This window comes from Aythya fuligula, chromosome 25, assembly GCF_009819795.1.
Source record: "Aythya fuligula isolate bAytFul2 chromosome 25, bAytFul2.pri, whole genome shotgun sequence".
Classification (NCBI taxonomy): Eukaryota; Metazoa; Chordata; class Aves; order Anseriformes; family Anatidae; genus Aythya; species Aythya fuligula.
The window spans coordinates 1,493,062-1,516,816 of NC_045583.1; the positions used below are offsets into that span (position 1 = coordinate 1,493,062).

Sequence of the window (23,755 nt, forward strand, 5' to 3'; positions counted from 1 at the left end):
AAACCCCGTCTCAGCAAAGCAAAGCCTTTTCTGAGCTGGTGGGTACGGGGACGCCCTGCAGGGTCACAGGGCAAGGGATGCCCCAGGCAGGGGGTCCCGGTGGCTGCCCCCCATGGTCAGACCCGCCCAGTCCGGCACCAGTGGGAATAAAAGAGGAGCTTCAGCCACCTGCACTGGGCTGCCTCTGATGTTCTGCGAGTGAAACTTGATGCTGTTCGGCAAAGACACACCTCTTCCAGGGTGTTGTGCGAAATTCTGCATTTTATCGTAGGGACAGGAAATATGAAAAGAGCCGGGCAGAGCTCGGAGCAGCACCGCCGGTTAGGCCGAGGCTCCCCAGCTCCAGTGGGGAGCAGATCAAAGGTTTTGCCTCGCTTAACAACCCCACTGTGATTTTCCAGTGCTTTGGAAGTTGTAATTCCTTCTCAACAGGTTTTGAAGGATTGCCACTGCTGCTTCCTTCAGGAACAGCTCTGCAGAGGTTTTATTCCTCCTTTCTCTTTCATGCTCAATTTCCAGGGATGGGTCGGTTACAAAAGATTCTCATTCCTTTTTTGGGACTGGTTTTGGCCTTCTGCTTTTATTCTGCGAGGGAGAATTTCAAACCGGGTAAGTATTAAAAGTAAATCTGTCCTTAAGTAAAATATTAAAAGGCACATCCGAGTGCTTTGCATGGAAACTGTACAGAGCTTGGACCAAGCCAGGTTCAAGCCTTTGTGGCAGGGCTGATAAAGGAGCATTGTTTTAGCAGAGATTCAAACTCAAAGTGAGCATGTAACAGGCAGAAAGAGTTTCTGAGGGAGCAGGTGAGGCAGGGGCTTCTGAAACGGAGAGGACTTTGAACACTTCATGTTCAAGTCTGTAAAAATTTCATAAACATGGCTTTTAAATGTTGGATTTTAAGTTTTGAAGCATGTACGTAGTGGGTGTTTTTTATTGCAAAATAGCTGTGTTTGTTTATAAGTTGTTTTCTGATCCATGAAAAAGCTTCTGAAAGAGCCAAGAACCATCCCCGTGTTGCTGTGGTCAGTTGGAGCCGCAGCTGCTCCTCGGTGCAGCTCTTCCAGGAGAGGGAGGAGATGGCTCGGTGCGAGACGGAGCACGAGGCTCCGCGTTTGCAGGCAAGCTCGCTCAGCTTGCAATCAACTGCTGCTTGAGGGCATGAGGGGATGTTATTTGCTTTTTAAATAGGGTTTGGATAAATTAAACCCATGTGCCTTGGTCCCCAGAGATGCTGAAGGGGAAGCGTGTGATCGTCACTGGAGCAAGCACTGGAATCGGGGAGCAGATGGCGTACCACCTGGCGCGGATGGGAGCCCACGTCCTGGTCACCGCACGGACAGAGGCCAAGCTGCAGAAAGTAAATGGCAAGCTGAGCGCTCACACCTGCATGCTCATGGCAGTGCACACACAAACGTAGGCAGGCCAATCTCACATCACAGGTACACACATAAATACATGTGCATGCAACTGCCCCGGCACAAACACCAGATGTGCACGGGTCTGTTCACGGGTATGCAAACTTACGGTCTCTGGGGCTCCTGCACGCTCAGAAATCACTTTCCTGCAGGCACGCGCTCTGCACGGCACGTACTGCACTATTTGAACTTGCTCGGTTATGTACACATCTCCCCATATGCACAGGCTCCATCGGCACACACGCCCTCATTCCACTGCAGTGAAATATCAGCTCCTGCTCGCCCTGCACACACGCGGCTCCAGCACAGACCGTGCCGATAAAGAACCGCCTTGGGTCACGCGTTCCCCAAAGGAATCATTTCTCAGGCTCCCTTTGAAGCTCAGAGGCTCCGAACACCCCCCACCCCAGAAGCCCTGCACTGCAGTTTTGGGGAAGGGGCACGTTTCGGGGAGCAAGGCAGCGCCCGGACCTTGGTGCGGGTGGTCTCTGATGCGCCGTGTTGCCGTCGCAGGTGGTGGAGCGGTGCCGGGAGCTGGGGGCCGGCTCGGCGCAGCTCGTCAGCGGCAGCATGGAGGACATGGTCTTTGCCAAGCGGGTGGTGGAGGCGGCCGAGGCCGAACTGGGTACGTCCGCAGCCTGCTCCCCACCAGCCAGTGGCAGGTTAGAGATGCTGGAGCTCTCCAGCACGCTGCTTTTTGTCGCGTGCCCACTGAGAAAAAATGGGTACCTGCGAAGAAAAACGCAGGAGAAATGGGGGTGGGGAGAGGTTTGCCCTAATTCTGCCCCCTGCAGCCCAGCGCTGCCCCTCTGCCCAGCCTGCACCGCTCCAGCGCAGGCTGAACTGCGCTCTCAATTTCATCTCGGTGCCCTCGTAACATCCTGTCCCAGTCTCACAATCCTGGATTTCATCACTGCAGGCTATTGTGGGCTAAAACCACCCGTCAGGCCCGCAGCAGCCTTGCTACTCTGGTCATGGGTCATCACTGCGGAAATGCAATGCTTCAGCTTGGTGCAGAGCACTCCCTCTCCCAACAGGAGTCCACTGACAACTCGAGAGCAGTCTCCCTTGTGCCATATTATTCGTGTTTCAACCAGGGGAAAAAAAAGCCACACAAGCTCTCTTGCTTAGGACAAGTCAGATAAGCCCAGCACATTTCTTCTGGCAGCCACCACCCAGACCGTCCCAGTTCTGGAGATGGCAAGCCACAGCTCTGACCCAAAAAAATGACCCCAAAAGACTCTGACCCCCAGGTTTTTTGCCTGCATTGATTCTGCTGCCAGGAAAGGCTCCATCCTGCCCACGGCGGCCCTCTCCCACCACATACTAATGCCTGCTCCTCTGCTTTCAGGGGGCCTTGACATGCTGATTCTGAATCACGTCGGCAAGTCGTACTTCAGTTACTTTGATGGGGATGTCAGGCACATCCAGAAGCTCCTGGACATCAACTTTCTCAGCTACGTGGCCATGACGGTCTCTGCCCTGCCCATGCTGAAGCAGAGCGGGGGCAGCATCGTAGTGGTCTCATCCATGGCAGGTGAGTGGGAGCAGGCTGGGGGACACGGGACTGCCATAAAACACTGCGGGCTGGTTTTCGTGAGTAGGAAGCACACAGAGATACCAGGTATCTCAGAGGATCCAGGACTGCTTAACACACTCAAAGTAACCAAAAACAGCAGGTCTTTTTCACATTTTCTCAGTGGAATTTGTTCTCTGATGCAATCTGATTGCCCCCAGCTTGCTTTCGGACTGGCCCTGTAATTAAACCCCACACCCTGGTGCTGAACTTATTAGCACAGCTGAGCTTGTATAGCTCCAGTTTTGTGAAGAAAAGTGGAAATGTAATCATTTCATGCTGCATTGGTCCTCTGACTGTAGGTCAAGTGCTTGACCTACCAAATATTCTTCTCTGCAAATATTTGTAGAGTCAGTTATTGACTGACCTAATAAACTTCTAAGTCAGGGGACTAAATTAATAACAGCTGTCCCCACTCACAGCTGGCCTGTTGGTTGGTCTTCTGGTGATCAGCTTAGCTCCGTATCCAGAGACAAGAGATTAAACTTTGCTCCGTCTCTCCCCTCTGAGGGTTTCGTAGCTGCTGCCTGCTGCTCATAGCCTGAGCGGAGATGTGAGACAGGCTGTTGGACTTACAGCCATAAAAGAGCTGAACCCTGAGGGGAATGCTTTGTAGTCCTGCTGTTGGTGCCAGGATGATGTTTCCCTAATAGCAAACTCCCTTTGGGTAAAATACTTTGTCTGATGAAGGGCAAAACAGAGGCTTACGTGGCACAGCTTTCCGTGCTTTAATGGAACTTCTCTCTGTGTCTAGGTAAAGTTGGGTTTCCCTTCACCGTCCCCTACTCTGCAACTAAGTTTGCCCTGGATGGATTTTTCAGCTCCTTGAGGCAGGAATTCAGCATCCAGAATGTAAACGTTTCCATCACGCTCTGCATCCTCAGCTTCATTGATACTGGTAAGATCCGCACTGCTTGGCCTGGCTGAGCAGGAACCGAGTGTCGCATTTTCAGCTCCTTACCCTCCCTGCACATCTGGTGCTGCTTTTCCTCTGGCCCTGCCATAGCCCAAGTGCATGCAAAATAACCTCAGGTCCCTGCAGGCTCCTACCTCTCTGCCACCAAAAAAACACTCTCAAAACTAATTTAATTTCCCACACTATATAAAATCAGCCACTGCACAGAGGCTGGCACAGCCTAAAATTCAAATTTAAATGGATGTGCCAGCCACGTAACTCCCCTTAGTCTCATCTAGTAATGCAACAACCAGCTACAGCCATGTGAGCACATGCTGAGAACGGCTTGAAAATCTCTGCATGTGTTGGACCACAGGGAGGAATGTTGTCTCATGAAGTTGCCTCTGTTTTCAAGTGCATACTGATATGCCCAGTTTTAGTAAATCCTTCCCAAGTTCCGCTACCTCCATTCACGTTAATTAAATGTGATGGCCTTCCTCAGCCCCTCGGTTTGCTCCTCACAAGGCAAACTTTGGGGAGAGGATGAGCGGAGGGCAGCCCGAGCCTGACCGAAGCTCCCCTTGTTCCCCGGCTAGAGAGCGCCGTGCGCGCTGCTGCCGACGTGCTCCAGATGTCCCCGGCCCCCAAAGAGGAGTGCGCCCTGGAAATCATCAAGGGGGGTGCTCTGCGCCAGCGGGAGGTGTACTACAAATACGCCTTGACCAAAATCCCCCTCCTGCTGCGGGACTGGGCCGCGGAGCTGCTGGACTACCTGGTCCGGCAGCACTACCGGGTGGAGCGCCCACCAGCCGCCTGAGCGCCTGCACAGCCCCGCGCCTGCTTGCTGGTGCCTCGCTCATCCCCAGTCAGAGATCTGAGCCTGGGCTTTAAAAGGTTCTTCAGTTATCTGTCAGGTAATCGCATCGCCCCAGAGGGCCCAGCTGGGACAACCCCGCGCTGTGGTACGGGCTGTGGCAGCGGGGAAGTGCCCGCGCCTGCAGCATCCCACCCGGTTAGACCCATTCCCTTCCCCTAGACTTGGGAAAAGTAGTAACAAACTAATTATTAAATAAAACTTAATAGCTTTACCGTGGTGTGTTCTGTGTTTGTTTTTTATCCCCTCTTTCTCCGTTACTAAATGCTGTTGTAAATAGGCATAATTCCATTGACTCGCCGTTCTCAGAAAATTGACCCTTTGCAGTAATCCTTCATTGTTTCATTTCAGGAATAACAGTCTCTAGCCTATTTTTTGTTTAGCTTAACGACCAAATTAAATGCAAATCTGTTCACTGGGTTTATTCTTTGGGGTACAGTTCGTGACACAAACATTGTACAGCAAAATGCCTTCCAGACACACAGAGCTGCCGTGAGCACGGTGCCAGGCACGAGCCTGCAGCCAGCCCGGCACAGCTTCCCTTACCCCGGAGCTTTCACACCTAACCTGGCTGCGGCCACCTGAGCAACACCCATGACACCCCCAACCAAAAACCAGTGCCTGCCTTCCAGCCATCACCTGGTTCCAGATGAAGAAAGGAGAAACCTCCCTCGGGCCCTTCCCCAGCATCATTTTGCTCCTTTCCTTCTAACGGGAACTGGGAACCGGCATCTCTGTTCTCTTTACCCCGACACCTACTGCTCAAATCAGTGCACGCAGAGCAGGTTTTGCCCTTTGCTACTTTCTCTGTGAAAATTGTTTGCAAATCAGTTCGCCATATGCCCAGGCAGATGCTGAGCAGTGTGACACACAACGCTTGTGAAAGCTGAAGATCTTTATTATTCACCCGCTTGGCTCTTTTACTGCCTTTCACAATCTGCCTCACCGGATTCCTCAAGACTGAGTGCAGTTTTTTAGGTCTAAGAGCCACCACCCAGCAAACTATCAGCATTACACCGATAAGAATATTACACAGCATAAACCTGGAGCGCTGATAAGGATCTAGGAACACCAGCACCAGCTTTGCCAGCCCTGCTCTCTCTAGGTATTTGTGTGAACCCGCACCACAATGATCACCACCAATCGATAAATCCTATAGCATCCAGAGAGGAAGGAAGGGAAGCTCAGATGCAGTTTCAGACACAAAGCAGCAGAGAGAGAAAGCTGACTGTCCCAGGAGGTCTGGGCTGGGGGGACACAAGTGTCCCAGCCCCAAAGGCAGTCACCAAACAAGGCACCCACTGCTCCACTGAGCTGGAAGCTCTCCAGGGCTGGTCTTCAGCACCCCCAGAAAACACTCCTGAAATTCCCAGCAGGAGAAGGGTGCAAAGGGACAGCCTAAAGTCCAAAGCAATGCTCTCTATTGGGTTAATGTTTGCTGAATTACAGGAAGCACAAAAGGCAAGTCCAATAGGCACCAGCAGCTTTGTGTAAGCAGCCCGATTCACACCGCGCTGACACAGCCGCCGGCCTGTGCTGGGAGCTGTGCACTCCGTCCTGCTCCCACCCGGTGCTGCCAGAGGGATGGGTCTGCTCCTGAAGGTCATCATCCCCTTGATGGGGCTGGGGCTGGCCGTGTATTTTTATTCGGCACCTGAGAATTTCAACGAGGGTAAGTGATTGAACGGGCAGGCTGCAACCCCAGCCGACGAGGCTGCTGCCTGCGTGGCAGCGTGGAGCTGAGCAGCCCGGCCCGAGCTGTTCAAGGGCTTTCCAAAGCGCAGCTGGAAGAGCCCAGGTGTGGGGGTGCGGGCTGTGGGGGCAGCACATGGGTGCTGCAGGTGGTCAGAGCCCCCTGTACCATGCGGGAGAAGCTCACGGGATTGTGCATGGGTCTGCCAGGCTTGCCTTCTTAGATCTCAGCACATTAATTAGTTTAGGAAACATGCAGTTATCAATTTTAAACATTTAATCCTTGCCATGAATGATTGTCAGCTCTTGGCATTTCCAAAAGTAGTTCCTGACCGGGCTGGACACAGCTCGAGCCTGTTCAAACCCAGCTGCAGCCCAGGCAGGGTCCGCACCAGCGGCCGCACGGAGGAGCTGCCTGCAGGGGCCTGGGCAGCGCGGGCCGTGCACGGTTCTGAGCTCTGCGTCCTCTCCAGAGATGCTCCGGGGGAAGCGGGTGATCGTGACGGGAGCCAGCAGCGGCATCGGTGAGCAGATGGCATACCACCTGGCACGTATGGGGGCCCATATCCTGATCACGGCTCGGACGGAGGCCAAGCTGCAGAAGGTGAGCGCAGGCAGCACGCGGCGGGTGCTCCCACTGTGCCACAGAACCGAACTTCAGTGGTCATATTCCTGCTTACAAACATTAAATATTTAGCTCAGGGGGGGCATTAACTCACTGCAGAAACTCCCCTCGAGCAATGTCTCTCCCCCGAAGGCAGGGGGATGCTGCGGGACAGGCAGAGGCGCTGCCCGCCCGCCCCAATCCCCTCGCCAGCACTGCTCTCGCTCTCGCCGCAGGTCGTGGAGCGGTGCCGGGAGCTGGGCGCAGCGTCCGCCCGCTTCGTGAGCGGCTCCATGGAGGACACGGCGTTTGCCGAGGAGGTAGTGAAGGAGGCTGAGAACACCTGGGGTGAGTGGTGGGTGCTGCTCCTCCTCTCCCACGCCGCATTTCGGGGCCATCCCGGCCACCAGAAAGCAGCTTTGTTCTGAGATGCTGGCTGCCACTAGCAAAGGTGCTCTGCTTCCAGGAGGCCTCGATATGCTCATCCTGAATCACATCGGCCACTCTTACTTCAAATACTTTGATGGGGATGTGGACCACATACGAAAGCTCCTGGAGACCAACTTCCTCAGCTACGTGGCGATGACCGTGACTGCCCTACCCATGCTGAAGGAGAGCGAGGGCAACATTGTCGTCGTTTCATCTGTGGCAGGTGGGCACACGAGAGGCCAAGCTCTCTGTGACACGTCCCTTCCCTCTGCCTGCTGTGGGGACAAGGGCCATGAGGCTGAGCCACCCCAGTAGGAACCCAGTGTCAGCAGCTGGCTGACATCCTGGATGCACGATACAAGTGCTCTGGGCTTTTACAGCCCCTGCCCTCAGAGATCCTGTATCACAGAATCGTAGCTACTTGAAGGGCAAGAGGAGGGGAGAGCCGTGACACCTTGTACCTGCCCAGCACACGTGAACACTGATCTTGTGCCTTTGCCCCAGGTAAAGCCGGTGGCCCGTTTGTTGCTCCCTATTCTGCAACAAAGTTCGCCTTGGATGGATTTTTCAGCTCCTTGCGACATGAGTTCATCATAGACAATGTCAATGTTTCCATCACGCTCTGCATCCTGGGCTACATTGACACCGGTAAGCTCGACGCCACTGGGGCTTGTGGCTTGTGGAGGGCACGTCAGGCGGAGCAGAGCCCAGCATCACCAGTGCGGGGCTTCACCAGCCCTCTGCCCTGTGCAATTTGGGAAATGGAGTCTCAGAACTAAAAAACAAACAAACAAACAACAACAACAAAACAAAACAACCTTTGTCTCTGCTACCTTTGCAGTAAACTCACGGGAGGTGGGGATTTATCATCAGGAAAGGGAAAGGAACGGGAAGGATACTGCTATCGCTTTGCAGCTATTCCACACCCTAGAAGACCCAATCCCCAGCATTTAGGGGTTTGTTAGGGGAAGCTACAGGCACCCCGGTGCCCGCAGCAGCCCCGCTGTGACCCAGCTCTTTGCTCTGCCCCCCCAGACAGCGCCATGCGGGCGGTCTCACACGCCATCAAGGTGGCCCCGTCGCCCAAGGAGGAGTGCGCGCTGGAGATCATCCGCAGCGGGGCCCTGCGCCAGCGCGAGCTGCACTACCCACCCGGCATCGTGAACGGGATGCTGCTCCTGCGTGACCTGGCCCCCGGTTTTCTCGACAACCTCATCAGGAGCAACGTCATCGCGGAAAACGTCCAGAGAGCGCCGCCACCCCACGGCACCAGGGTGCCCCCGGCCGGCTCCCCGGGGTCGGGGCATTAGCGCGGCTCCAAGTGCCCGGGGTGGCCCCACACCGACGCGCCCCACGCACAGCGGTGTCTGCAGAAAAACCCACCCCAAAACGGCACGTGGGGACGCTTTGTGAAGACAGCACAGCTGGGAACACGGGGCCCCTCCGGAGCTGCCCACACAAGACGGGACACCAGAAAACAACGACATGGCACAAAAACATCTCTTTTAGTTAGTACGCTTGGAGCCGGCCTCTGCTGATCAAGAGGAGCGTGCAGCAGGGCTCCCCCTCGCCAGCCATTCTCTTCCCCTGGCTCCACAAAAGCCAAAAAAATCCAGAAATCCACAAGGCTGGAAACAGAGAGGGGTTCGGGAAGCATGCTCAGGCCGTGTGCTTCGCTGCACGTGTTCTCTGCATTTCATTGCATCCCTCTCAAAGGGGGGATTAAGTAAAAGGTAATTAACATGAAAGGCAACTGGGCCCGCAGAACACAGCCTCCTGCTTTTGAGGGAAAGATGATGGGATTCAGAGTGGCTCAACTGAAACATGAAAATCTTCAGTGACCTACTTAAAATTAGATATTTTTTGGAAAGAAAAAAAAAAAAAAAAAAAAAAAAAAAAAAAAAAAAAAAAAAAGGAAGAGTTATTTAGACTTGGGGAAGAGGATTATAAATCAGAACTGCATGGGTTGAGGGCAAAGGGGACCAGGCTCCTGAACAGGGATTTAGGCCAACCCATGCAAAATACCCAGAGAAAGCCACAGGAGAGGGTCTTTGAAATGGAATATTTTTTTCCTGTATCCTCTCTAGGATGGTCTGTGGAAAAAATAAACCTTACATTCCTTTATAGCATCTCTAGTTTGAATTTTGTTCCTTCTCCACTTGAGTATGCGCAGAGCCCTTATCAGCATGCAGCTGGTTAAACCAACCTTGCTGCATGATTTGCATTAACACAGCTTTCACTTCTCTAAAGACCTTAATGAATTTCTGCCATTTGTGACCTCCCCTCGGCTGCTGAAATATACTTTTTTTTTTTTTCTTCTCCTTCCAATCTGCAAGAGGCCTTCAAATAATAGCATTACTGCACTTGGCTAAGTCTGGATTTCTTTACCCCAAAGCAGCCCGGAGAGATTCGGTCAGCCGGTGCCACAGGCAGCTCCTGGGACCAGCGCTCAGCCTCCAAGTGTCAGAGAGCGATAAAGGGAGATGGCCCAAGAGATAGCCGCTGCCTCTGCGTGGAGGGAAGCCGCAGCCTTTGGCACCCCAAGATAACCCGGTCTCCCCGTGCCGGGCGCGCGCACCCCCGGCCTCCCCGCCCGCCAGCAGGACAGGAACCGGGGCTGCGGCTTCAACGTTTCCTGTTTGACAGAAAGAAAAAGGGCGAGGGAGCAGCACCCTGAAGTTGCTAGTACCACGATGACAGCGGCAGTGCATTTGCACCCCACAGCCCCGCACTCGCCCCGCTGCTCTGCGGTGGCTGAGTAGGAGCCGGGTAAGTGCCCGCGGCACCGGGGCTGCCCTGCTCAGCGCCGAGCACCTTTTTTCCACTTTTTTTCACCCCGCTCTCAGCCTACATGATTGACACGGGGAGGCTGTAACATGAACCGGCAAGAAACAATTTTTTTGTTTGTTTCCCTTGAAGCAAGAAACGTTAACAACTTGGAAAGCAGAGATAGAGGACACGTTTGTTAATTAGAGAGGGTTATTTGGGGTAACAGAAGAAGGAAATAAAGTATTAGCTTGTCAAGAAGGCCTCAACAGCTTGCTCAGCTTGGGGTGAGTAATGGACCATGCATTTCTTTAAGCTTTACCTTGCTTTAAAGCCCATTTTGGGTTAACCCATCGGTGGGATGGCCGGGCGGGCTGGGCACGGGGCTGTGCTGCTTCCCACCGGAGGAGCCGGATGGCCAAGGCCTGGGTGCACCGTGCAATTAGGCCACTTCTAAAATTACGAAAACTGAATCAAAAAAAAAAACCACTTTTATCATGTCCTGAAGATGTTGGAGCAGGTTTGTCTGCAGATATGTGTTTTGTCCCACACCATGGAGCTTGCTGGGTGTTCAGGCAGCGTGCTGTGGGGTGCAGGTGGGTGCCCAGGGTGGCTCGGTGGGGTGAAGCTGCTCGCTTGGCCCCGCCGTGCCCACCAGGCGAGGGGACGCAAGTGTGTGAGCATGGAGGGGAAAGGCCCAGCTGGGCACAGTGGGGTCATTATGGTATGGACACGAAGTCTGCACGAAGATAAGCTGCTTAGTCTCTCGTGGCCCCCGACCCCTTCATCTTAAAGTGCCTGGCAGTAAGAAACACCCAAACAGCGCAACACTGGTGGGACCCTTTGGTAAGCTTAAGGTAAAATTAGAGACGCTTCAGAAGCCATTTGAAGCTTCAAAGAGCGGAATATGCAAACAAATATGAATGCAGGGCTCAGCAAGCGCCGCCTCCTCTTTCAGGAGCGCTGGGCTGCAGGGCACCACGGCCCCACGCCCCGGCAGGCCGCGCGCTCACGGCAGCGTGCTGCCGGCTGCTGCAGCTTCCTGAGCCCCGAGCAGGATCAGCCCCGGCAGCGCTGAGCACAGGCCCCACAGCGAGCAGCAGGCACTAGCGACGTGCCTGCATGGCAGCACATACCGACAGCAAAAAGAGCGAAGGAGCAAATCTTACCGCAGACTAAAAAGCATGGAAGTGTTACATACGTAAATGGATTTTTACTTGCTCACATTTTCCCCTCCCATTAGATGTAATGACTTCCTAATTGCTTGAGACAGAGTGACACCAATGAATTTTCTTGTTTTTTTTTTTTCCTCCTTCCTACATTAACATGGCTTACTAAACATGAGAACAAAACCCCACACACAACATGGCCCCAGGCTGAGTAGGAACAAGGCGCAGAGCCCAGGACCCTCCCAGCCATGCTCCCAGAATGGTACAGGGACAACGAGCCCCTTCCCTGCTGATCAGCAAGGGGCAGGAGGGGATGAGATGCTTGCTTGAGGGAGGAAGGACAGGATGATGCAGGTGGTTATCCCTCAGCTTTCTCTTTGACTGATGCAGAGGCAAAGGTCCAAACACAACCAAAGCCTTGTAAAAAGGAAAGCACGGGTGTCTGGCAGCCATGCAAAGCTGGAGGACAGCAGCACCCAGAAGCTGGGCTCTTTGGGGAGCGGGGGCACCCTGACCTGCAGGGCACTGCCAGGTTCTGCACCCCAAAACACCCCTGGCCCCACAGCCACAGGCTGCACACAGGAAGGCAGCCACCACTCAGAAGCACCACACTACTGCTCGAGGCGTGAATTACTCAATGGCAAGGCTATTTTTGGAGCTATTGAAAAAGTAGGACAAAAGATAGGCACACTTTATAACTTTACTACAGAAACAGCAGCAGCTATTGTACTTCCTGTGGCTCCATCATTTTCTTTCGGTTGGCTAAAAAAAATGTAACTGCACGCACACAAAAATTTGTCTAAAAAACAGAGGAGTTTTATTTTATAGGGAAGAGAGCTCTCCCAGAGGAAGCTGTGGAAGCACTACTACTTGGTAGTGAAGGCAACTTCATGAGGTTGAGCTCAGTGTTTGCAATTCTGCTCCAAGCATCCCCTGGGTCAGCAGCCACCCCACTGAGGAGCAAAACCAGAGCGGGATGTTTTATGTTGCCAGCATGCACAAGCTCATTTTCCATGAACACCACTCACATCCACTGGATAAGAACTCCAGAATTAGTCCGCCTACAAATACCTCACATTTACTTAGTCTTAGAAATGCTTGTTTTTCACTCATATCCTGTCTCGTCCCTTGGTTTTGGCAGGACGGAGGCCTGTGGTGGTGGCCCCAGCATGATCAGCCCTCCCGAGCGGGCCCGGCCGCGGCGCACGGGCGAGAGCTACGAGGAGAAGTGCGAGCGGCGGCACGAGACGCGTGAGGCCTTGAGGCGGCGGAGCCACCCGCCGAGCTGCCGTAGGCCCGGGCGGACGGCGGAGGAGCTGCCACAGAGCCCACGGCAACGCGAGTTCCTCCGGAGGAGGAATCTGTCCAGCACCATGCTGGGGGTTCCCGGGGGCCTCCATGTGCGAGGGGACCCCAGCCCGCCAGGCCTGCTGCAGGTAACGCCAGCCCCGCGGGCAGCTCCGTTCCTCTGGTGCAGAACCGAGCCAAAGTGCAAAGTGAGAATGCACCCGCAAAAACCCCGCGTTTCCTTACACACTGCGGAGTCAGGCATGGGTAAACAGCGATGCCTCCCTCCCAGCACGTTCCTTTCCTGTTTTCCAAGCTCAACTTGAACCAGATGGAGTGTTACTGCCATTGCTCTAAATACAGCCCCGCGTCCTAGCTGCCAGACTAGTTTTGCACTCACATAAATTACTTTTCCCTCATGAAAACTGCGCTCTGAACACCTGGCTTCCCCCAGCACCTTCTTTATCAGGAAGAAGGACACTCTGTGGCCCCTCTGCCTGCCCAGTGCTGACCAGCTAACGGCAACCCCGGGAGTCAGGAGATTTACAGAAAGGCGCAATGCAAAACACCCCAGAGTCAAACAGATTTCCTTCTAAATTTGTATCCCATGCAAAATGAATAATTCCCCTGGCATAGAGCAAGTTCATCCTAGGGGCTTTGTGAACTTACGCTAGCAGAGGCAGTGGAAGGCGAGGTGCCGGTGGGACACCAGCACACCCTCGAGCTCCCCTTGCAGCACGTGGGCACGGAGAGCTGTTCCCACCCGGCAGGCTTTCACCTGCTGGTAAAAGAGTTTTGGTGCTGCTGCAGCCAAACCAGCAGGTCCACATAGAAGCAGTCCTGGTTTCTCAGCATCTCTTTGATGCTCTTCCCTAGCCACTGGAGGTACAAATCCTGACCCAGCCGTATCGCCTTGCCCTCTGTTTCGGAGAGATCCTGACACAAGCCACCCTTTTGTTCCAGCGCCCATGGAGCCACCCTGCATACCCCCCTGTGCTCTCCCCGCTCGGCCTTGGCAGCCCCCTCAACGTTTCGGCAGAAGCCACCCTTGGGCCACGCGTCTCCACGAACACCCGAGGTAGGTGAGGGATGCTCAGCAGTCACAGGACAGGAGCTGAGCACCTTCCTGGTTTTGCCATCCCGGGCTGAGCATCCCCACCAGGCTGCAGGCGTTAGGAATATCTCCTCATCAGCCAGCCTTCAGCTCAGTGAGCAGAGCTCCCCAGCAGGTGCTGGGGGCTCCCTGCAGATGCCCCAGATTATCCTGGACACGCAGGCTAACTGCAGGCTGCAGAATTACACTTCTCTTTCCCCCTGAGCCCAGCAGCTCTCTGCTTCTTGTCCCTGCTGGGCGGGGTGCTGGTTACCCTCTCACCCCCCAGGACACAGTGCCCTTTTGGAGAGCTCAGCACACACTCACACAAAGAGCTCCAGGGCCCCTCCATGGCAGGGCGTCGGGCACATCCTCTTGCTTTATTTTCACAGGAACTCAGACGCTCACAAGTGCAGGGGTGAAAGACTCGAGCCAGCAGACAGAGTAAGCCACGTCCCCCCTCCTGCCCTGTGCTCTCAGGCCCCACAAGGCTGCCTTGCAGGGCCCAGCCCATGCCCGTTCCCTGCATGAGCTCCATGAGCATCCACGCGCTGCTCCAGCTGGGGGGAGGCTGGTGCCTGGGCTGCTCCAGAAGCCTGCATCACCTTCACCTCATTTACATGCTTTCTTTTTCCATTTCAGCTGTGGAACAGCGGTTTTAAATAAGGTAAGCAAAACACACGGACAATCACTAGACTTGAACTCCTGCAAAAGAGCACAGTTACTAAAATTTCTGACCAGAACAGCAACTGGTGCTAAATTTCTGTGGTTTCCTGAATAATGACACGGCTACTCCAGGCGCTGCATGGCAAAGATGCCATAAGGAACTGCAGAAAGAATTTCCACTTCCCTGGAAATGTAGATGTTTGTGAATTGAAACAATCCCGTGGACTGAAATATTTCCCCTTTCCCTTCCAGGAAATCATACAGCTGTCCAGCTACCTGAAGGTAGGCACCACACGCTGTAAGCGCTTCCCTGGAGAGCAGCCCTTGCGGAAGTACAGCCATGGGATTATTTGTTATTAAACAACGGGGTGCCACGTGCCCAGTGTTAACACTGCCAAGAAAGCACATGGACAAGCTGCCAGACCTGGGGACACCCCGAGCCCCAAGGGGCCCCCATGGGGCCACCTGACCCTGCTTCGCTTCCCTGCAGGAGGCCCTGCACCGCGAGCTGCTGCTGAAGCAGAAGATGGTGATCCTGCAGGAGCTGCTCTCCACGCTGCTGAAAGCCTCCGAAAAATCCTGGCAGGTACCAGGCGGCTGCTGGGGCTGGGGAAGGCTTTGCCACGGCAGGGATCAGCTTGCCTGCACCAGCAAAAACCCCGCGTGCCTCCTTTTCCAAGTTGTAGCTCGGCCTGGCCTCAGTGCTTTACAGGTTGGAGATGCTGCGGGTCTGAAATGCAGCAACATTGCCACCTGAAGACAAGGCACTGTGTCGGACTGGAAGCAGCTGCTTGCTTTTCCCCCTTCCTTGCTCTCCCCTTCCTTTTCAGGGCAGGTTGAACACAAACTCAGAAAGAAGTTAGGGGGTTATGTTTCTTGATTTTTTCCCTATCATCCCCTACAAAAAAATGCAACAGCATTTACCTTGCTTTCAGATTAACAGAAGGTGTAAAACCCTTCTCTTCTGTAAAGTTCCAAGTTGTGTTTTGTTTTTTTTTTTTTTAAAGCACTTGTTTTTTCCACCTTTGCTCAAGTAAAAAGACAGTAGGAGTAGTTAAGTAGGGGAAAAAAGAAAAGAAAAAGAAAAAAAGAAAAGAGAAAGAAAAAGAGTGAATCCAAGCAACCACCTTCCACCTTGTTTTTCTCCCAGTCAAGTCTTAAACATTTTGAACCAAATTTTCCTGGCCAAAATAAAAATTTTAGCTGCTCCAAACTGGAGAACCTGCCCAGCCTGGGGTATGCTGCTGAGCTGTGGCCATGCATCGAGCCCTTTCCCCGTAGCTCAGACAAAATCCTCCAGGCAGCACTGAGCGAGGGCTTCCCCTCCTCCTCATTGTATCAGGAGGTAAGAGGAAGGTGATGAATTTTAGGACTCATTTTATGGTGACCCGTGAAATGCTTTAAATTGGGTTATTAAATCAACTATTAATATACCATTTGGTGTGCCATCAAAAAAAAAAAAAAAAAAAAAAAAAAAGTGGTTTGAAGGTTCTGTTGGGGCAGAAAAGCAAGTGATAGGATGAGATGCTGTAAAAAAAATGTGTTAGATGTACTGTGGTTAGAAACTTCCGCCTTCGCTTGCTTCTTCAAATATAATGCGAGCAGGAAAAAACACTGACACACACTGCAGGAAGTAGCCATGAAACCTCAGATTAGAAACAGGTGGGTGCACTTTGCTTCTTGCTATCTCTGCCACAGAAGGGAGGCTTTGCTGCTGATCTTGCCTTCAACCTTTCATCAAGGACTAAGAATTAGCTCACTGTTGGCTCTGCACCGCCTGGGGAAGAAGGCAGGGGCTGTGCTGGGAGGGGGCCGGAGGGGCAGTGGCTGCTCGAGAGGTGCGGATGGGTCCAGCAGAGTGAGCAGTGTCCGGGTGGGCTGCCCCGTGTGTGCTGCAGCAGCTTTTAAATCCTTCCCAACCAGCCAGCAGTAAGTCTTGAAATGGCCACATGGGTGTTTTTTGAGTTGTTGCTCATGTTCCTGGGTGTTTCTCATTTGATGGAGCAAGTGAATGCTGTGCAGGAGGATGGGAGCATCGTTACCCCGCAGGGATGGGTGCCCTGTTCCTCCTCCCTGTGGTTTTACCTCCAGACTGGAGCCTTTCCCACCGCAGGTCCGGCACTCAGACCCCATCAGTTGTACAACTTGCTTCGTTGGTTCAAAAACAGTGCCAGGTGCAGGAAGCTAAGTCAGTCATGGTTGTTAAGAGCAGTTACTTCTGAGCTGTGCTCTTCTTAAAGAGAATTATTCCTTCAAATCATTTGCATCCCTTTCTGAGCTCTACAGTTGAGTCTGGCTATTGGAAATGCCTTGGAGCCCTGCCGATTTTAAGCTCTTTGTCATATCCAGTGCATTCCTGTGACTTTCTGGACCTATTTTTCTAGCACAGGCATCATGTTTGGGCAAACTGGAAGTCCTCCAGAAACAGCACTTAAAAATTACTGCTTTAAACCAGCTATTTAAAATGGCTAGCAGAAAGGAGAATCAGGGGAAATTCACCGGTCACAGGACAACCAGACCACTGCGGCTGCTGGCCCAGAACAGTTTTAAAGATGTGTATGGCACTTGGGTGACAGCCACAGAGAAATGCAGAATGGTTTTAAAGCAAAGGTTTTTGGAGCTGCTCAGGCTGGTAACTTCAGACTTGAGGGCTTTGGTAAATTCAAATCCTGCATTTGCAAGAGTGCATTTTGAACACCAGCCCCAGTCCTCTCCTCTGACTGCGTTTTTGTTCTTGGGCTCTCATGCAAGGATCCCCAGGTGGTGTTCAAAAACAGCACCACGTGAGACACTGCAGAAGACAGGAAAAAAAACAACCGCCATCTGACAGCGGTAGCAATAAGGTTTTGTTACTGTGGGGTGGTTTGGGGTGTTTTTTTGTTCCTGGGGGTAGTGGTGGTGCTTTAAACCAGCTCCTTTCATGTCCATAATCATCGGCACAAGGGCTCGCCCAAGATTAGCTCACACAACTTTCCTGGTCAGAGGCACGACTGCTCACGCCCTCCCCCGCATGTGCACAAGCCCACTCGCCCCTCGCCGACATGCTGTTCTGGCAACAGGCAGTTTGTTCCATTTAGGGAAATCTCCATACCGTATGTTCTTTCACCAATTTGTAAGCTGTATCCTCATTAAAGGAGTTTGCCAGCACATTTCTGCTCCCAAGCGTAGGAAGGGCCTGGTGCTCCATTGCCTGGTACTTTGCAGAGTCATTTACATCTGTGCACAAGGGCTGTGAACCACCGCCACCGCCCTCCCCTGCAAACCTCTGCAGAGAGCAGAATGAAACGCACTGCAGAGCAAAGTTAGGCATTAAAGTCTACATTTAAAATTGCTCTTCAAAATTCCACCTACTTTCTAAGGGGATATAGCCTTCAGGTTTTGTTGTATTAACTGAACTGGGAAGCTTTATTCTTTGGGACTGTAAACTGACTTCTGTGCAAATCTGAGCAGTGCTAAGACACCAGAGAGTCTGGTTTTGCTTGGGTCTGACAGCTCTTCCCGTAACATCAAGGAGCTGCTTATTCAGAGGCCTGACTTCAAACAGCAGCAAGCAGAGATGATACTGATGTTCTCAGTATCAGCGGTGGAAAAACAGCCTACGTGAACCCTTTGCTAGAAATTTTTATCTGAATTTGCATGCAGTCTGGTTTCACAAAACCTAAGTAAAAAGTCTGACTAACACCGAGAGGAGATGATAATAGGGAAAATGAATCACCACTACTGCCGTCCGTCCCCCTGCCCAGCTGCTCAATGTCGCAAGGCAGACCCGGGCCATTTCCCAACGCCAGCAGCAGGAGCAGAGCCGGCACTGTGGGGCTGCAGGCACCGAGCAGCACGGGGAGCACGGCCTGCAGGACAGACAGCGGCCGTGTGTCCGACAGTCCCATCCCACCTGGTGTGAAATCACTTCATCATCTTTCCTTCTCCTACTGCAGGCACCCACACTCTGCCTCCGCAGGGTTTTCCAATGCGTAAAGGTTTTCCTTCCCCCATAACCCACCTATTCTGGGATTGTGAAGGATTATTTGAGCTCTAAGCACTGAAAAGATTTTGACCAAATTTAGCCACAATATAGAAGAAAAGGGAGATAGAGTACAAACAAGCTAACAAAACATCAGAGGTGTATTGTATAATTTTTGATTTACAAACGCTGGGCCAATTGTTTTTCCCCAGGGTCAGCTGAATGAAGACAAACTGAAGTGCAAACTAAGGGCCCTTGAAAATCAGCTGCAGGCCTGCACCCAGGTAATGCCTGATTCTCTGAGAAACAAACATGGGTGAAGAAAGGCATGAAAATGAAATACTGAATCATGTAATTAGGTCGGGTCTCAGTTTCCAGAGCCATCTGATTAGATATGGATCTGAAAAGTATTTCTCCTCTTTGCTGAAGCAATGTTTCACAGTAAATTAACAGTAGCGCTTACACACTGTGGATTTGCTAACATTCAGGCTTAGCAAGATTAGGAATATGCCAGATAAGACCCTTCGAGCACTTCTGTTCCTCCATTAAAGAGTTACTCAAAGGAGTGCGTGAAGAAGATCCTGATAGAGATGGAGGACCAGAAGCAGACCTACGAGCAGAAGGCAAAGGAGGCTCTTCAGAAGATGCTCGAGGACAAACTCCAAGCAGAGCAGCAGCTGCAAAACTCTCAGGTAAGAAACGTGTTTTATACCTGATTGTTTTTTAAGTTACTGAGCAAGGTCAGTTTAGTGCCAACCTGTGTTCACGTAAGCCCCACATCAGGTTATTAAGAACAGCACATCTGGAGACACACACCGCTGCTCGGCAGTTTGGAGTGTGTTCCCTTTGCTGCCCCACTCCTCACCCCATCCCCTCCCCATGCCCACCAAGCCACAAGCTGCACACAGCATCCAGCACACGAGGTCTCTGGAGGTGCTTTCTCTGGCGTGACTTCACATCCAAACAGCTTTTTCCCAGGAGGCATCCTGCGGATCAAAGCAAACTGCTGGCAGGCATTTTCAGGACACTAACCAAATCGTGTCCCAAGTCCTACCAGCCTTCCCCGTCCCCACGGAGGCTCAGAGCCGCAGGTGCTGCCCAGCAGTGAGCCTGCAGCAGCCGCCCCCACAGCAAACCCCTCTGCCCACCCGACAGCATCGGATCCATGCCAGGTTATGACAGGTTGGAGCAGCGTGAGGCTGGGGCAGCGTGAGGCTGGCCTCCCCCTGGCCTCCCGCAGCACAGTCCCACGGGCAGCAGGTCCACCCGCTGTCCCCGCTTCCCCCAGAGATGCCTGGAGGTGACGAGGGAGGACCTGGCCCTCTGGAAGGTGCACTACACCACGCTCAAAGCCGAGTGGACCCAGATGACCAAGACGCAGAGCGAGCTGGAGAGCAACCTCCACGTTCTGCAAAGCAAACTGCAAGTACGTCAGCTCCCCTGCGGGAACGGCACCATCACCCACCGAGCCCGCTTTTCCCACCTAATTAAAAAAAAAAACAAAAAAACAACAAAAGCCACTTTGGTGAAGCACAATTACTCCGTCCTCCTTGATTCGGGTGCCTCCCTCACATGTCCCCGCTGACACCAGGCTCCTCTCGCCCCAGCACACAGCGGCGCAGAACGAGCAGCTCCAGCAGGCCCTGGACCGCCTGCAGCAGGAACACACTGAGCTCCAGCAGCGCGCCAGTGCCCTGCAGGAGGACAACCAGCTCCAAGCCGAGCACATCAGCACCATCGAAGGTACCGCGCAGGGGGACGGGGCCGCTCCTCCCAGTAGAGGGCAGATATAAAGCAGATACTCGTAAAGGCCTGATCCTGACAGCCAAGCACACCCAGAACTATCTTCGTCTGAATGCATTGCGCATCTCAGCTTGCAGAGAGCCTCTGGTTTCCGAAAGGGCTCCGAGCGTAGCTTCCAACCAGATTAGAGGTGTTTCAGGAAAGCCAAGTGACTTCCCAAGAAGACAGAGTGGAATGGGAAACCTAGAATGTCAGAGATCAGTAATTGTTTCTCATGGCTATTTTAAAACAAAATTAAGGAACACCAGTTGGGTGGCAGTTCAGCTTTCACAATAGTCTCACTCAAATGGGTTTAAAGCACATTCAATTAATTTATTCATCATTTAAGATACACTAGAAGAAGCTACCAAAACTGCAAGTGTAATTAATAGCTAAAAAGTACATTCCTTCAGAGATTAAATTTCAGTGGACCCAACAATATCTGCTCCACTTTACACGTTTGGAGAACAGGAAATCTGCCATACTTGCATAAAAACACATGGAGATTTGTATCAACCCTGATTTTCTTATTATTTCAGGTTTTCTTACTATTATTATTTCAGGTAAACTGCAAAAAGAACAAAATCAGAAGCTAACATTACAAAGCCAGAAGCTATCCTTGGAGGCGACAATCAGCCACCTACACAGTAAGTAACACAAAGAAGCACAGCACGAAAGACCTGCGTTGGTGCCGTGGCCACTGATGGTGACTTTTTATGTCCTCAGACTTGCTGCAGAACCAGACCAACGAGCGGAAAATGCAGGAAGCGATGGTGCAAAGGAAAGGTCAGCAAACTTTCTAACTCCCATCTAGCATTCCTCTAGCTGGACATGGGAATGTTAAAAGTGACTCTAGGAACAGTTTTTATTTGTTTAGAATAAATGATTATTTTAAAACTGTGTGAAATTGGTTATATTTTGTTAGTTAACTTTAAATTTCAAGTGTATTTATGATGGCAAGTACTTAAAAAAATAAAGGGATTTCATTGCAAATTCTACTTCAGTGGCTATACTTTTTTAAAAATATATAGATTTATAGATAGATTCCAGTTTGTAACTGCAATTACAGCTGTACTTGAAGTAATAAAAGGCATTTTAACTCTCCTTCCCTTCCATTTCTGGCAACTACTTGGAAATACTCCTCTAAAGATGATTAACTTGCATCTGCAGGAGAGGCAAGGCTATGATAACTAACTCAGCTCCTCTCTGTGCATAGCAAGCAAATATTATCTTTAAACTGTGCTGAGTATACAAGATACAAAGCAAACTGGAAGCCAGGACCTGTTTCTCATCAGAAGCCTGACTGTTTTCTAGATCAGGTTTTCACCACGCAGAGCCCACCTCTCACTCCTGCCAAGGAAACACAAAATGCTCTGTTAAAGCACCCTGAGGAGGAGGCAGAAGAAAGCCTGAAGGCTGAGATGCAGGAAAGGACATCCCAGCTTACAGCAAAGGAGAACGAGGTGAGGAAGCACTGAGTCACGGCTGGGATGGAGTCACCCCGCTAGGGACTGAGCTCCCAGGAGCGAGCAGGAAAACAACGCATTAAAGCTCCTGAAGGCAGCCAGGGCTCCAGACTGCTCCTGGAACCTGCTCCAAGGATTACCTTTGCTGATTTTTTCTTTTGATACCAGCCTCAGCTAAAGCCCACAGCACGTGTGCACAAGGCTGGGGCACCGAGCAGCTTTGTGACCAGGGGCACTGCTTCAGCAGCTCCGGCTGAGCCTCTGCAGGTGAACCCAGTTCAGGGAGAGAAATAGGGAAAAGCCAAAGCCACGCTTTAAGAGCTGAAGTCCTGAGCACGAATGAACCAGAGGAAAAGAAAAGGTTCACAAATAACACGGAGGGTCTGCTAACACTAAAAATAAATAAATAAATAAATAAATAAATAAATAAATAAATAATCAAGAATGTAAAACTTGACCATAAAAAACTCAGGAGTTTCCTGACATCTTGCATGGTCTCTCCCGTATCAGAGACTGCTTCAGGACTCAAAACCACAGCACAAATTGCGCCCTCTACCCGCCACCAACAGTCCTCTATTTCTTACAGCGCAATTTAGGTAATGGGGATTTACAAAAATAAGATTTGCAACATTCCATAGCAGACCTGAGAACGGCACAGGAGGAGGAGTTGTCCTACAGCCCAACCCCTGTGAGGGCACCAGCGGTATCAGGCATCACCCTGCCCCAGCTGGGGACAGAGTTTGTAAAAGTGCAACCCCAGCAATAGGGACCAGCTGCGGGGACCAGCTGCAGGTGCTGGGGATGCAGGGCAGCCGGCACCCAGGAGGCGGCAGGGTCTTGCACCGTGCGGCTGGTTGGGACTGAGGGTGCTCTCTGGGATTTGGGGACGTGCAGCGTGACCGAGGCACCCGCCCTATGCGTCCCACTGCTCTCACAGAGCAAAATGAACCCCCTCCCATGATTTTATACCCCGTTCTTCCTCTTGACCTACACACAAAAAAATAGCTATTGCTGTTTTCTCCCATGAAAGATGGCAGCGAAAGCAAACAGGTCACAGGACGGGAATAACCATGGCATGGCCTGCGTCACCATGTAACACTGAAATCTGCTCTGTCCCGTGCAGGTATATTCGGGCACACAGGTGGCAGAAGTGAAACTCCCCCATCACCAGGCTGCCCGTGCACAGGCGAAGAGCCACGGCTGCTGCGGGAGCCCTGCCGGTCTCGGTGTGCCCGGCGCCGCGGGGCTCGCTCCCGCTAACGCCCCCGCTAACGTCCCCTTGCAGTGCCAGGAGCTGCGCGCCGAGCTGGAGGCCCTGAGCGAGGAGTACCGCTCCTGCCTGACCAGGCTGCGCCAGTGCCGGGACGAGCTCAACCACGTCCAGAGCAAGCCAGCGAAGGTGGGAGATGTTCCTCGCCCCTGCCCCACGGCACGTGGTCCCAGAGCTTCCCTGTTGTTTGTTTCTACATGGGTCTGGGACAGTTCTCCCGTTTATCCGGGCAGTGTTTAAAGATGAATGATGTCTGTTAGGAACAATGAGAAGTTTCTTCTGCCCACCAACTTCCTGATAACGCTTGCTTCTCTTTGCAGAGACAGCGTGGTAACTGGCTCCCTCTTCTGCTGGCAGTGATAGCAATGGCCATGGCTGCCTTCTTCGCAAACTACCGACCGTGAGGCACCTTCTCAGCGACTTCTGTTCGGAACTGACTTCTGCTTCACCAGCAGCAACGAGCGATGCACCTTCTGCTGCTCTTGTACTTACCCTGGTTCGTACCCTGGGCTGGGCTCACTCCAGGCAAACTGACACGGCTCCAATAAACGCAGGAGGATTGCCCCTTCCCTTCACTGCTCTGGTTATTCTTCTTCAGCTCAAGATTGCACTGCTCAGTTCCTGCCCTGAGGGACAAAACCACCCAAACTGACACTCAAACAGCTCATGGGGAATGGGAGAGACAGGGCAGCAGGGACCCATAGTCCCGTGTGTTTGGGAACACTGTGTATATGTTTAGAGGAGTACTCAATTCCCTTCATTTATTGTCTCTGTGCATGGGAAACACAGAACCCTAGACCATTTCTT

The 23,755-nt window shown here is 52.3% G+C and overlaps 3 protein-coding genes across 3 annotated transcripts; all 3 read left to right on the forward strand.

The window, feature by feature from the left end:
• Window positions 1-314: 314 nt before the first annotated feature.
• HSD11B1 (hydroxysteroid 11-beta dehydrogenase 1) lies at window positions 315-4,924 on the forward strand. Its single transcript, XM_032203265.1, has 6 exons — window positions 315-609; window positions 1,230-1,360; window positions 1,932-2,043; window positions 2,770-2,955; window positions 3,749-3,892; window positions 4,486-4,924. The coding sequence occupies exons 1-6, from the start codon at window positions 522-524 to the stop codon at window positions 4,704-4,706; spliced, it is 882 nt and encodes a 293-aa protein (XP_032059156.1). The 5' UTR covers window positions 315-521; the 3' UTR covers window positions 4,707-4,924.
• Window positions 4,925-6,347: 1,423 nt separating this feature from the next.
• LOC116498658 (corticosteroid 11-beta-dehydrogenase isozyme 1-like) lies at window positions 6,348-8,798 on the forward strand. Its single transcript, XM_032202994.1, has 6 exons — window positions 6,348-6,435; window positions 6,929-7,059; window positions 7,296-7,407; window positions 7,526-7,711; window positions 7,993-8,136; window positions 8,524-8,798. Exons 1-6 carry the CDS (start codon window positions 6,348-6,350, stop codon window positions 8,796-8,798), a joined length of 936 nt encoding a protein of 311 aa, XP_032058885.1.
• Window positions 8,799-12,592: 3,794 nt separating this feature from the next.
• Window positions 12,593-23,352, forward strand: TRAF3IP3 (TRAF3 interacting protein 3). Its single transcript, XM_032203447.1, has 15 exons — window positions 12,593-12,859; window positions 13,674-13,788; window positions 14,196-14,247; window positions 14,446-14,470; window positions 14,722-14,751; window positions 14,960-15,055; window positions 18,643-18,714; window positions 18,982-19,122; window positions 19,719-19,856; window positions 20,038-20,173; window positions 20,776-20,859; window positions 20,939-20,998; window positions 21,527-21,675; window positions 22,802-23,077; window positions 23,269-23,352. The coding sequence occupies exons 1-15, from the start codon at window positions 12,593-12,595 to the stop codon at window positions 23,350-23,352; spliced, it is 1,725 nt and encodes a 574-aa protein (XP_032059338.1).
• Window positions 23,353-23,755: the final 403 nt, after the last annotated feature.